General features: G+C 58.6%; 1 protein-coding gene across 1 annotated transcript; it reads right to left on the bottom strand.

Moving 5' to 3' along the window:
- Positions 1–131: 131 nt before the first annotated feature.
- NHERF1 (NHERF family PDZ scaffold protein 1) lies at positions 132–10,596 on the bottom strand. Its single transcript, XM_068209558.1, has 6 exons — positions 10,135–10,596; positions 3,440–3,601; positions 2,526–2,679; positions 1,949–1,989; positions 1,332–1,430; positions 132–1,202 (listed from the first exon to the last, which is right to left on the bottom strand). Exons 1-6 carry the CDS (start codon positions 10,525–10,527, stop codon positions 1,050–1,052), a joined length of 1,002 nt encoding a protein of 333 aa, XP_068065659.1. The 5' UTR covers positions 10,528–10,596; the 3' UTR covers positions 132–1,049.
- Positions 10,597–12,338: the final 1,742 nt, after the last annotated feature.

The raw sequence follows: 12,338 nt of genomic DNA on the forward strand, positions 1-12,338 counted from the left end.
AGGGGTACCCAAACCAGGCCCAGTGTCCCCCAGTTACCTGCTTGTCCCCCAAGCCCCAAAGGGCCACAGCAAGCCCTCTGCATGCCCCTCCACCCACCCAGGCTCTGGAAGGATTTAGCCTTAAACCAGACTTGTGAAGTCAGAAAGGTTTATTCCAGTAAACAGAATTTCTCTTGAGCTGAACCGTACAACAACACCTGATTGCAGCACATGGAAACAAAACATCCACAGGAGGAATTTCCACAAAATACAGGTAAAAAAAAATAGATGTGATTGGGAAAACACACATTTCAGAAAGAAAAAAAAAAACCAAAAAGTCTGTGAGAAGATTTTAAATTAAACAGTGTTGGATTCAAACCCTGATTGGCTCTGTCTCCAGAAGTGTGCAGGAGCAAAGGAGACTATTATTGCTTGCTGTGCTGGCTCCAGACACCCTCTCCTCTCCCAAAATTTGCCCCAGGGTAGGGTGCTGGGCACTCCCCAATGCTGGGCACCCATACCCCTCCTTGCAGCTGAAGAGGCAAAGGGACAGGGTCATTGTGGACGGAGCTTGCCAGGCCACGGTCAAATACCCTGGCTGTGGTCAGTGGCTGGGCAGGTGGTGTTTGGGAGAAGACACTAAAAGCCTCAGGTTTTGCAGGTAAAGGGTAATTTGGGGGTATCTCAAATGGAGATGAGGTTTGGGGTGGGGAAAAAAACAGGGATCAGTGGGGACCAGGAGTGTTGGGCATCAGGCCACCCCAAATCCTTGATCCCTCCCAAACCCCTGCTTGTGCCTACCAGGGTGTGCAGGGCTTCAAGGCAGGCCTGGAGGAGCACCCTGGGGATGAGCTTTCAGGAGGGGGCACCCCCAGCACCCCCGGCCCAGAACCCCTGTGCAGGGATGCTCAGTGGCCACCAAAGCCCAGCACCTGGGTCAGGGTGGTAGGGAGCAGCCCCACATCTCTACCAGGAGCCCATGGCAGGGAGGAGAGGAGTGCAGGAGAGGTGGGTATGGGGCTGGGAGGGGGGGCTAGAAGACCCCCAGCCTGCCTGTGAAGGTAGGGCCTTCACAGGTTGCTGAACAGTTCATTTTTCTTGCTCCAGTCCATCTGGGGTGCCCTCTTGCTAGTGCGCTTCTGGTGCGCCCGCTCCTTGGCCACGGCCAGCGGGATGTCGAGGTCCAGGAGGGAGCCAGATGCTGAATGGCGTTTGTCACCCTCCTGTGTGTGAGGTTGGGGATGAGAGGCCGTGTCAGCCCCACTCTGTGTCCTCTGGACAGCCCCATGGTGGGGGCTCAGCCCAGATCCTGCTTTCCAGCCACCGCCTCCCCCCAGCATTCCCAGCCCTACCTCGCTGTGGGTCTCGCTGGAGCTGGGGGACACGGCCAGCGGTGCGGGGCTGGACGCGCTCTCGGACACCGAGTGGGACCGCGGCTCTCCACCATTTTCCTGAGGGGAGCAGGGAGGGAGAGTGAGCTCCAGCCCTGGGGCTTGAGAACAGCCTCCAGAGTTGCAAGTCCCACCCAGGGGGCCATGAAATCCGTCCTTCCCCCACGTAATCCCCTGCAAGCTCAGGCACATAAATACCTCTAGCGCTGCCCATCAGGGCGGGGAAGGATTAAACCGAGGCCTGATTGCCCAGGCTTTAGCAGGAGCAGGAGGAGGAGGGTGGCTGCAGGGCTGGGTGCTACTTCCCTACTGCAGCACGAGGGCTCCCAGCCCTGGAGCATCAGAAGGCAAAAAGAGAGCAGGAAAACAGCCACCTCCAAGACACTCAGCACCACAAGCATCCCCCTTCCTGGAGGACACCACTTCCCTTCCCAGTGGCACCAGCTCTTGTGTGGCAGCCTGAGACGACTGTGGTATCTGGTGGCATCACCCACCCATGGGCAGAGGGGACCATGAACAGGAGGGTGCCTGACTAGAGATGGGCATAGATGGAATTAAAATCAAGACAAGGCTCTTACCTTCCCTATATCACCATTGGCTACTGGTTCCGGCAAGGGACCTGTGGGATAAGGACATGAGCACCGGGTGAGGATGTGTTTGCTTTGTCCCCTTGCCAGTGGAGGGCAAGCCAAGGCTGTACATGGAAAATGCTCACACAACACTGCCCAGCGTCTGGCCAGGTCCTGAATTTTTTAACCACCCACGGCAGCCAGCCCCGTGGCACAGGGGATTGCTGCCAGACACATCCCCATGATGGCAGCCTTGATGGGGAGCTCAGTGAGACCCCTTCCCCATCCTCCTGAGGACCACTGTGACAGCAGAGGAGAGCAAAGGGCAGCTAATGCCTGTTTGCTCCCCAAGCCATAAACCCTGCCAAAGTGCAACCCAGGGCCATAAACCTGCCCACCTTAGCCCCACCAGCCCGGCACGGGGCCCTCGGCCAAGCAGGGAGACGCCAAAGCCAGGTGACTCTGCTTGGCCGCAGGGTGATAAGACCACCTCCCAGGGCTCAGCACCCTTAGGTTTAGTGAGAAGGTGACACAGAGCCAGCAGAGGTGGCACAAACCCCTCCCAGCAGCACAGTCCCCAGCCCACCTGTTAGGTGCTGCTCCGAGGGCACCACCTTGCACTTCTTGAAGAACTCATCTGTGAGGATGTCCACCACCAGCAGTCTGGTCTCGTCACCATTCGCCTTGATGGCTGCCACCACGTCGCTGTGCTGCTTGCCCTCCATGCACACACCATTCACCTGCAGGCACCACATCACCACTGGAGCTGGGGGACATCCATCCCTCAGAAGCACCATGGAGGGGTCAGGTACCAGCCTTGGTACCAGTCATAATCCCAGCACAGCCACCCCATAGCCCATGCAGGCATTCGCAGCCTCGTAGGGATTAGCAGTGAAGCCAGAAAAACCTCATTAAAAGCAGATTTTTCTCTGAGTGATTGGCATGGGATCGAATGGGCAAAGCTGGCGGGGAGCTCCCAGCAGCACATGGACCCAGGGCTGGCACAAAACCCTTGTTCCATGCCATGGTCTCCAGAAACCCCACAAGCTTCACCCCAGAAGAGGCAGCAGCCCCACACCCTGGAGAGCAGCAGGGCCGGGGCTCAGCCGGTCCTTGTTCTCCTGGATCATCATCCCGTGTGGCACAAACCTGAGCTTATCCCCACCCTGGTCACACCTGACAGCAGGACTTGTGACCACTGTGCACCTTGTCCCCAGCCTGTGCCACCCCAGGGGATCCCCAGGGACAGCAGGACAGTGCTACTGCTAATTAACCCCCAGACAGCTAATTAATGCTCAGTCCCAGCCCTCCACAGTGCTGCACCCGTGGGTGGGGACCGGCAGGCTGGTGCAGGTCGGGCGGCTGTGCCGTGAGTCACCGGCGGCACCAGGGACACTGCACACCTTCCTGGCCAAGGGCAGCTGTCTCCCAGGCACCAGGAGGCGAGGGAGTGCCAAGCTTTTCAGAGAAGCCCCTCAGACCTCCCCTCACCCAGCACACCTCGATGATGCGGTCCTGGGGGGCCAGCCCTGCTGCCTCAGCCGGCGAGCCGGGGTCGACGGCGCGCACGTACTGCCCTGGGCGACTCTTGTCGCTGTGCAGGTTGAAGCCGTAGCCATCAGGGCCCTTCTTCATGTGGCACAGCCGAGGTCTTAGCTCCTCCTGCAGTGGGAACAATCTGTGGGTGAACTGCTCCCGGACCCCCCAACACCCAAGGACAGCACCAGGAACCCCAGACAGCTGCTGCAGTAGCAGGGACATCATTCTCAGGTGGCCATCTGTGGGCACTGACATCCCAAGATAGGCTACAGGGTGCCAAACACCCTATGATCCTGGGCTCTAATTAATTCATTAGGTGTAGGGCTCGCTAATTGCAGTGAAACATTGAAGAAACTTCTTATTATGCGTGTGGTCCCAGACCACACTCTTCCTTTTGGGATCAGGACTGCAACTGCCATGAAGGTGGAGGAGGAAACACAGCCCAGGTGACTGGGAAGCATCCCCACTCCACCCCATCCCACTCAGGAAGCTTTGGCTACCGGAGAGGTCTGGCACTGGTCCCCTCCATCACCCCCCTGCCCACTGCCCCTCTCCATGGCAAACCCAGCCATGGGCTCAGGGAGATCCCCCACCCCAGAGCACCCCACAGCCACTGTCAGCAGGGAAGGGCACACAAGGCTCGGGCAGGCAGCTGAAACCCAGATGGAACAGCTCTAATGCTGAGGCACCTCCATGCCCCAGCATGACCTTCCAGGATTGCAAAACAGAAACCAGCTCCACTGGGGCGGGGCGACTGGGACGTTCACCTCTCCAGGAGGCAACACCCACCTCATCTGCACCTCGTTTCACCTTGACCTGTGGACCCACCACCACCTGGAGCCAGGGAACCCCGCTGGGGCAGTCACAGCCACTCACTTGGCCCCCTTGGTGCCCTCTAAACTCCCCACACAGTGAGCAGCAGGAAGAAGCAGGAGCATCCCCGGGAGCCTGGCACACAGGAACTGCCTTTACTCACCCAGGGGGAGTGGGATGTCCAGGAAGCATCAGAGGAACCAGGTGACACAAACCAGACACCTGCATGTCACACTGTCAGAACTGCTCTGACCCTAGCACCCAATACCACTTTCACAATTTATATATAAAATGGTTTGATCCCACCTTGACCAGGAGATCCTGGGCATTGGTGGGGCTCTCCCAGCAGCTAAGCCTCACTCAAACTGCTGGAATATTCCTCACCAACAGGGCTAATATTTAATCTTTCATCCAAGATCATTTTTTCTCTGTTGGTACCCATAGCATCACTGAGGACAGACACTGCAGGAATTTGCCCTCCCACACCTGCACCAGGGTGCTATTTACCCCCTGCACAGCACTCTTGCATCTTGCCACAAAATTACCTTTGCCCACTGCACAGAAAACTGGGTACTGGGGTGCTGACATCCCATATCTGACACACTGGTGTGGCACAGGGTCCCATACGGGCTGGGGTGACACATTTACAATTGTAAATAATGCTGCAATAAAGCCCCAATAAAGCCCCATCCTCTTGCACAACACCTTCCTTCATGGTCAAGGCCAGCCACCACCCCAGCACCACTTGACAACGCCCTGGGAAGGGAGGTGCAGGCAGCACCCAGCACATCTGCCGGGAGTGAAGGTGATCCCGAGATGCCTCCTCAGCACTGGCATGCAGGACTCGGTCTCCACGTGTCTCAGCTGCACATGCCCAGTGCAACAGCCCAGCTGTGGATTCCCTGGCTGGGTGGTGGATTGTGACCCCCTCGACTTTGCCCCTTCTGCCCTCTTGTCCCCACCCTGTTCCCAGGTGGCAGCAGGTTCACAGGGTGTGACAGCATCCTCCACCCAGGCAGAAATCCCAAGCAATGGTGGGGACAGACAATACCCAAAATAACGACAAAAGGCAGGAGCTGCTGGAGCTTGGATGAAGGCAGCACCTCCCCAGATCCCTGCCCTAGCTCAACCCTGAGCAAGGGGTTCAGGCTCTGGAGCACCCAGGCTGCCGGTGCCCTTGGCAGCACTGTGGGGCTGCTCCACGCCGATAGCTCAGGACAAAGCCCGAGGGAGCAAGTGGTGCTGGCAGCGCTCCCAGGTGAGGAGGAGGAGGGAGAGCTTTGCTCCCACCCATCCCAACAAAGCCCTGGCAGCCCGGGCTTCCTGAGATGTTGGTGCCATGAATTTTTTGGGGGGATGGGAAGCCCTGCAGGGTGGACAGATGTCTCAGGACACAGGGACAGGTCAAGGCGGTGAGGGAGGCACTGATCCGGCAAAGGCAGCAGCACTCGCCGTGAGGGCAGCCTGGCCAAGCCGTGACATGGCCCCCCAGCATCCCCTCACCAGGGGCTGGCAGCTCCTCCAGCCCAGCATGCCAGGCTGCCTGTGCCCTCCCCAAGTCACAGAAACCCCGCGGGCAGTCACCATTCTGCCATCCAGAGAGGAAAACAAATGCATCTGATCCCCCAGCAGCTGTATCCTGCCCATCCACGGGGTGAGCACCCCATGGCAGGGCATCCTTTCAGCCCCAAAGTCCCCTTAGGGCTGAGCTGTAGCGAGCGCGGGTCTCCAGGACGGTTTGGATGGATGAGAGATCTCTGAATTCAGGTCTTAGAAAATGTGGTTTATTAAAAAGGGGAAAAGGCCCTGCTTGGAGTTGCCAGGCGCAACTCGTGGCAGGCCCAGGGAGAGAGGGAGAAGGAAAGAGAGGGAGCGAGGGTTCCAGGTGAGGGTCCCAGGGGAAGGTCCAAGAGAGCGTCCGGTCTCTCGGGCACACCTTATCAGGGGGCTTCAAGGTGGGCTGGAACAGGACTTGTGCCAATGGGGTCACAGATACCTGATACTTCAGGGGAGGGTCACAGGTGTGGGATGAACCAGACATTGGGGGTGAGACAGAGCATTCCATCTGACCTTTGGACCTATCTGCAGGTAAAGGGCGTTGTTTAATCAGAAGGGGGATTGCTTTCAACCTGGCTATACTATTGTTTTCTAGTTATTCAGTAGTCAAGGTTTGCTATTTCAAATCTAGTTCTCATCTCAATGTCTGGATTTTCCAAATCTTTTGCCAGGCAATCATATTTATAAGGTTTTCCTATTTCATCTTCCCCAACACTGAGCAACGTGAGGCAAGAGTGTTTGTGGCCAAGACCCAGAGAAGAAGACCTGTGGCTATGGAGCTGGGAGCTGGGCAGTGGAAATGCCCCTAATTTCTCTAAGCTGCTGCATCCTGTCCTGCAAGGCCAGCAGCTCTCCTGCCACGCTGGGATTAGCTAGGAGAGCCTTGTTACAAGCAATTACAACCTCTGTCAGGGAGGGCAGCGGGGGAAGCTGGAATCAGCCCCCTGCAGAGGTATCCCATGCCACCCCTCTCCTCTACACCCAGGGAAAACAGAGAGGTCTCTGTCTGCAGAGATGCCCACTTGGGATGAGGACTTCTGCAGCATCGTTGTTCCTGCCGTTCCTACCCTGAAACAGGATTTGGGGCACACCCAGATGCTTCTCCCTCTGCAGCACCTTCAGCCACCTGGCAGGACCAGCAATCCCAGGATTGTGGGGACCTCAGCTGTCCAGCATGTCAGGACTCACTCCTCATTTCCCAGCCTCAATAGCAATTTCAGGACAGCTTTTGAAGCCTCAAGTCCCAGGAAATTCCCTGCAGCCCTACAAGCAGCATCAAGCCTGCTGGCGGCAGCAACATTCCCAGTTACTCAAAGAGAAACACAAGAGCTCTGAGGATGCCTGAGCCAGCAAATTCACACGGGTCCCAAAATCTGGCACACACATTCGGGCTTCATACAAAGGGGATGCAAAGCAGCCTCCTTGCAGCATCCCTGTCACGTCCTGTTTGACTGGAGCTGCTTTTCATGCAGCTGCCTTGAGAGGAAATTTAATTCATTTCCTAATTAAACTCCAGCTACCCCAGTGCAAGGGGGGAACTGCTCCCTGTTACACTCTGAAACCCAGCCCTGGGAGGCTCTCCCAGGTTTTACAAGGAGGGAAGAGCCTTGCTGGCAGGGAGGGCTCTAATTTAACACTAAATTTGCAAGAGGGAAGCCCGGGGCTGGTAGCAAATGCCTTGCCCTGGTACCAGGGCCCGGTGCTGGCAGCACCCAGTGCTGCCCTAGGAACACTGTGCAGTTTGTATGAAACTTTCTCAAGACACTCCCAAGCAGCTGAAGCCTCCGGAAATAAAGATGGAGGCAGACAAACTGTCACAGCTCTTAGTGGGGGGACACCCCCACGGCACAGGGCCCCAGGAAATGGGGCTGACCTGAGGCGCGTGAAACTGTCACCGCACTGGTTCAGCACCGCAGACAGGGGTGTGGGGATCAGCTTCCCAGGGAGGCTCAAAACCACAGCATCAGGGGATTTGCACACTCAAGGTTTGATAGGAATGAAAAAGGAGCCCATGACGAGTCTCTCACAACTTCCTCAGTGATCTGTGGGGGTCCGAGCCCCCTGGCAGTCCCAGTCATGCAGGACCCAGTACAGTTTGGAGAGAGAATGGATTCTGTTGGAAGTTGGGGGACACTAAACATTGCTCACCACAAGCAGCTCTCCCAACTCTTGAGCGTCTCCAGGCTTGTTAAACAAATAAAGGCAAGTCCAGCCCAATAAAGCAAACAGAACTCTGACATGTGCAAATCTCCTGCTTCCCCTGTGATCACAGGGAATCCTACCAACCCACAGTGATAGGATGGAGCTGTGGGGGGATGGAGCAGCCAGCACCGGTTGCCTGCTAGTGGCCAGGAACAGGCCACCAGTGTGTTCCTGCCACGCTGGAGAGAAATCCCTTACTGCCTGCTCTGGCTTGGCTCAGCATCCCGCCCAGCATCTTCCCACCCTGCTGGGTGGGTGCCTGGCCTGGGCGATGTCTTTAAACCCACTTTTCCACTGGGCCCTGCCCCCAGCCGCAAGATTTCCTGCTGCTACCTGTTGAGAAACCGTCTGAGGCCTTGTGGCAATGTCACCCCATGTCACCTGCTTCCTGATCTAGTGAGGAGAGAAACCACTAGCAGAGAAACCGCCAGTAGTAACTGTGCATGAGCTGTGCCCCGAGCCTGCTCCCCAGGACTGTGGGGAATCTTCAGCCAAGACTGTCCCCCAAAGCCCATGAGGTATCTCCAGCTGGAGCTGTCTCCCAAAATCTTGTGGGGCATCTCCACACTTTCCATCACTCCGGCCAACACAGCAAGCAGGCAGCAGTCCCACAGCATGAGAGGGCTCCATCCTCTTTGGGGACCGCATGTCCTTAGCCCCAAAGCCTGGCAGGGGACTCACCTGAGCTGCATTAAGAACATCCCTTTAATTTTTCCCAGCCCATGGAGAGGTCTGGGAGCAGAAAGCAGAGCACAGTCTCGCTAGCACCGAGGGAGCCCTGGCACCGTGACATATGGGACAGTAGGCACGTTCTCCCTGCATGGGGCAGCACTGGAGTCCAGCACAGGACCGCACGTGAGGGACGTGGGATGATACAGGGGACAGCGAGCAAGACAGACAGAACAGGGATAGAACATGGCTGTTCCTACCCAAATAAGCCCATCACAGAGGTGCTGGAGTGATGTTTTAGCCAGGCAAAGATGAGAGCTGTGCCTGCAGTGGATCAGCCCAACCAGGGGAACAAGCACAAGGTTAAAGTCCAACAGGAGATACAGCTCAAAACACCTAATCCTCAGCAAAACCCTGTGTGACAGCAGCTCAATGAGGCACCAAGGGCTTCCTGGGGCTCAGCGCCAACACTGGGAAGGCTCCACTGGACCAACCTCTCTGGGAACAGGTCATAAGATTTCCCCTGAAGGTTCCTCACACTGGGGACTCAAGAGGCTGCTGCCCAGGGAGCCATCCACATGTCTGTTGTAACAACAAACACGTCTTTGCTGGGTAAATAAAAAGCAGTATTATCTCCCAGAACCCCGAGCGTCTCTTAGGAACCGCTTGGGGCATGAAAGGTCAGCTGTTTCTCAATTCCTCACCTTTCTACATCACTTTGTTTGTGCAACTGCTCACTCCCACGCGTGCTTAAAGCCGACATTCCTGAGTTAGGAAGCATCTGGGGACTGACTGTCAGCATCAAGCCCCCAGCCCGGGAAGAGCTTTGCTATCTCCACTCCACTCCACAGCAGAGACGGAACACACTGAAAGCAGGAGTGACTACCACCAATACCTGCAGTCTCAGCCCCAAAAAACACCCTCTGCCATGGGTTTTTTGTTGTATTTTGGGGTGGGTTAGTGCCAGCCACCCTCAGCCCAGTTCTGGGCTCAGCTGCACGTCAAAGCTCCCCCTGTTGCTTTTCTCGCCCCGTTTCAGCGGCCCCGCAGCACAGGACTCCACGGGTTCAGTTGTGGGTCCAAGCAGCCCGATGCGCCCGGCTGCCCCCGCCCGGCACTGACACGGCCGGGAGACAGGACCATGAAGGAGGAAAAAAAATTATTTAAAATAAAAAAGGCAAAGCAGTCGGGCGCGGCAGGGCCCGGGGCTTCTGGGGAGGCGCGTTTAAAGCAAAGTAAAAAAAGAAAGAATCGAGACCGAAACCACACACTACGCCCAGGGCAGACGCGGCGGCCGCGGCTCCCGCTCGCTCGCCTGGAAGGCGACGACCGCGGCCGGTCGCAACCCCGCCTCCTCGGACAACACCCTCTGCCCCGAAAACTTCCGAGCCCCAGTCCCCCGGCCGCTCATTTACCCGCTGGTCGCCACCGCTGGGCTCCCGCGCCGCGGGCTCCACCGGCATCGGAGCCGCCTGTCCGCCGACCACCGGCGACTCGGCACCCGCCCCGCCCCGCTTCGGCAGCTGATCCTCGGCCGTCGAGTCTACGACGAGGAGGCTGACGGCGCCGGCGGCGGCGCGGATCCGCTCCACCACCTGCTGATGGCTCTCCCGCTCCACGTTCTCGCCGTCCACCTCCAGCAGCCGGTCCCCAGCGCGCAGCCCCGACCGCTCGGCCGGCGAGCCCGCCTCCACCAGACGGATGAACTGGCCCGGCTTGCCCTTCTCGCCGTGCAGGTGGAAGCCGTAGCCATCCGGGCCGCGCTCCAGGCGGCACAGCCGGGCGGCGGGGCCCGCGCCGCTGCTCATGGCGGGGGAAGCGGCGGGAGCAGCGGCAGGCCCGTCCCGCCACCCGCACTGGGCGCACTGCGTGGCAACGAGCCCGCGGCACGGTTTATATAGGGGGGCGGGGCGCGGGCCCGGCGGCCGCCAATCGGAGAGCGGGATGGGCTGATGCCCGCCAAATAAGGACAGTGGCGGGGCGTGTCTATGCAAATTCAAAGGTGCGGTTATGCAAATACAGGCGGCTCGGGGATCCAAGCGTGTTCTCGGCCCGCTGGGGCGCTCTGGGCGCGGCGCCGCCGGCTCGCGGTGCCTGCGGAGGGCCCGCACCGCTCCCGGTGGGCTTCGATCGCTCCCCCGTGATGCCGGGCCACTCCCCCGCCGTCTCCTCCCCTCTCTCCCTGGTGCCACCCGAGCCCACCGCGGCAACTCCCGATTCTCGCTGAACTCCCCCCACTGGGGATCGGCTCTGTCTCGGAGACAGCCCCGACGACGGCCGGGGATCGGCGGGACGCTCCCAGCTGTTTCCGCTGCGCCACACATCCCGGGTGGCCTCTCGGGGAATATCCGTCCCATACCCTCGCCCGGTCCTTGAAGGCTGCGGTTGGTCCCAGCGCTGCTCTGACGAAGAGGGTGGAGAGATGTTCTAAGTAAAATAAAATGCCCAGATTGAAACTGCGCGGGAAAGCGGGCCTGGAAGAGGGCAGGTAACTCGCTTTGCAGTGGAAATGATAACACCAGCCCTGTTCCCCCAGCCGCCTCTGAACCTTGCTCAGCACCCTAGAGCTGGGGGCCCGAGTAGGGGGGGAAGATGGAGGGAACCCCGGGGATATGCTCTGCCCTGGCTCCAAGTTTTCTGCTCATGGACTGAGAAGCAGAAGGAGCTGCAGGGGGCCATGAGCATGTGAGATCCTGGGGTTTGGGCTCAGCCAGAGCAGGGCAAGGCAGCAACCAGCCTGGGCTGCTCCGGCCATGCCGCAGGGCTGCTGGTGCCAGGCGGGATTGTCCCGGAGAGGGTAGCACGGAGGTGGCTCCCGGTGCAGAAGTTCCTGGGCAAAGGTCCTCAGGGCAGCCAGGATCACGTTTAACTGAGCTGCAGACAGGCAAGCAAGGAGGGGACAGCTACATGCCATGGGACACGTCTCTCACAAGGCACTCTGCCCCAAAACCCTGCTCAGGGACCTCAGCGGCCGAAGAACCCCCTGTGTGCCGGGGGTGGCCGTGCTCCAGCTCCGTGGGACGCAGCTGGGAGCGGAGGGTGGGCTCATTTGTTTCCTCCACTCGGCTGAGCATTCGCCCGCGGCCGTTCGGCGCTGAGAAAAGCGGCGGAGAGGAATCCCACGGCAGCCGGCGACAAATGCCTTCGGAGAGGAAAACCAGGGCAAGCGTGTTGTGGTACGGCCCCAGGACGGGGGCTCTGTCGCCCGTGTCACAGCAGCCCCCTTGGTAAGGGGGTTGTGAGCAGCACAGCCCCACAAGTGAGCTTTTTGGAAGGGCAGATGCAGAGAACATTTTGGGTACCCTGCGCTCAGTCAGGAAACAAAACCCAGCTCCAGCAGGGCTGGTTTGAGCACGGGACCGTGATAAGGAAGAAAGGCAACAGCAAAGGAAACAGCTGAAGCTGCTTTTGGGTTCAATAGTGCCTGCGGGATGGCAGGGCACAGGGAGGACCATCGCGCCCTAGCTGCCTCCTCCTGCCCTTTGCATCTTGGAGTGAAGTTAAAGGAGCTCAGGCAGGAGGGGGGGAAGAGAAAAGAGCCAACGTCTGTTTGTGTTGAAGCCATCCAGCATTTTTTTGCAGACATCAGCCAAGCGGCAGCAGCAATGCCATTGGTGGG

The sequence above is a fragment of the Anomalospiza imberbis genome, chromosome 19, assembly GCF_031753505.1.
Source record: "Anomalospiza imberbis isolate Cuckoo-Finch-1a 21T00152 chromosome 19, ASM3175350v1, whole genome shotgun sequence".
In the NCBI taxonomy this organism is placed as follows: Eukaryota; Metazoa; Chordata; class Aves; order Passeriformes; family Viduidae; genus Anomalospiza; species Anomalospiza imberbis.

Bases quoted from the DNA above. Each gene is read 5' to 3' on its own strand.
- NHERF1 (XM_068209558.1), bottom strand. From the start codon at position 10,527: ATGAGCAGCGGCGCGGGCCCCGCCGCCCGGCTGTGCCGCCTGGAGCGC. The intron at 3,602-10,134 runs GTAAATGAGCGG...TTCCCACTGCAG, and splicing joins CCAGCGGTGGCGACCAGCGG to GAGGAGCTAAGACCTCGGCT. The intron at 2,680-3,439 runs GTGTGCTGGGTG...TGGTGCCTGCAG, and splicing joins CCCAGGACCGCATCATCGAG to GTGAATGGTGTGTGCATGGA.